We start from the raw sequence: 785 nt of genomic DNA on the forward strand, positions 1-785 counted from the left end.
GCGAACACCGGGCAGCTGTTCTTCGGGCCTGGCTCCAAGGTGACAGTGCTGGGTAAGGAGGGAAGCCGGAGGAGCGCTCGGTGGGGTGGTGGATTGGTGGCCACTGGGCTGAGCGGGCCGAGGGGCGCCAGGGCTCGGGGACTTTTGGTTCTGAGAGCTGGGAGAGCCATGGAGTGCTCGGGGTTGGTGGGGGACCAAGGCTAGTCTGGGGCAACAGGAGGGGACAGCGCGGGTTTTTGTCCTTGGCCTCGAGGCTGTGAGCACAGACACTCAGTATTTCGGGCCAGGCACGCGGCTGACAGTGCTGGGTAAGCCGGGATAGGGGTTGCCCCGAAGCCGGGAGCGGGCGTGAGGGCGCTCTGGGACCCCGGGGTCAGCGAGGCCTGTTTTTGTGCCATGCCGGAGGACTGTGAGCCAAAACACTCAGTACTTCGGCGCAGGCACTCGGCTGTCGGTGATCGGTAAGCAGGGACCGGGGCGGCGCTGGTTTTTGTGCTGGGCTCTAGCCCCGAAGCCGGGAGCGGGCGTGAGGGCGCTCTGGGACCCCGGGGTCAGCGAGGCCTGTTTTTGTGCCATGCCGGAGGACTGTGAGCCAAAACACTCAGTACTTCGGCGCAGGCACTCGGCTGTCGGTGATCGGTAAGCAGGGACCGGGGCGGCGCTGGTTTTTGTGCTGGGCTCTAGTGCCGTGAACCAAGAGACCCAGTACTTCGGGCCAGGCACGCGGCTTCTTGTGCTAGGTGAGCGGGTGGCCGCGCGGGCTGCAGCGGGGCCGGGTTTTGTGG

The 785-nt window shown here is 66.1% G+C and overlaps 1 gene segment (V, D, J or C); it reads left to right on the top strand.

Moving 5' to 3' along the window:
• The first annotated feature begins 396 nt into the window (after positions 1-396).
• LOC102489993 (T-cell receptor beta-1 chain C region-like) overlaps positions 397-785 on the top strand; it is a 5611-nt gene continuing 5222 nt past the window's right edge. The window contains 2 exon segments of the C gene segment in view: positions 397-454; positions 532-639. Of these exon segments, the coding sequence occupies positions 397-454; positions 532-639 (166 nt within the window).

This window comes from Tupaia chinensis, unplaced genomic scaffold, assembly GCF_000334495.1.
Source record: "Tupaia chinensis unplaced genomic scaffold, TupChi_1.0 Scaffold000140_1, whole genome shotgun sequence".
Classification (NCBI taxonomy): Eukaryota; Metazoa; Chordata; class Mammalia; order Scandentia; family Tupaiidae; genus Tupaia; species Tupaia belangeri.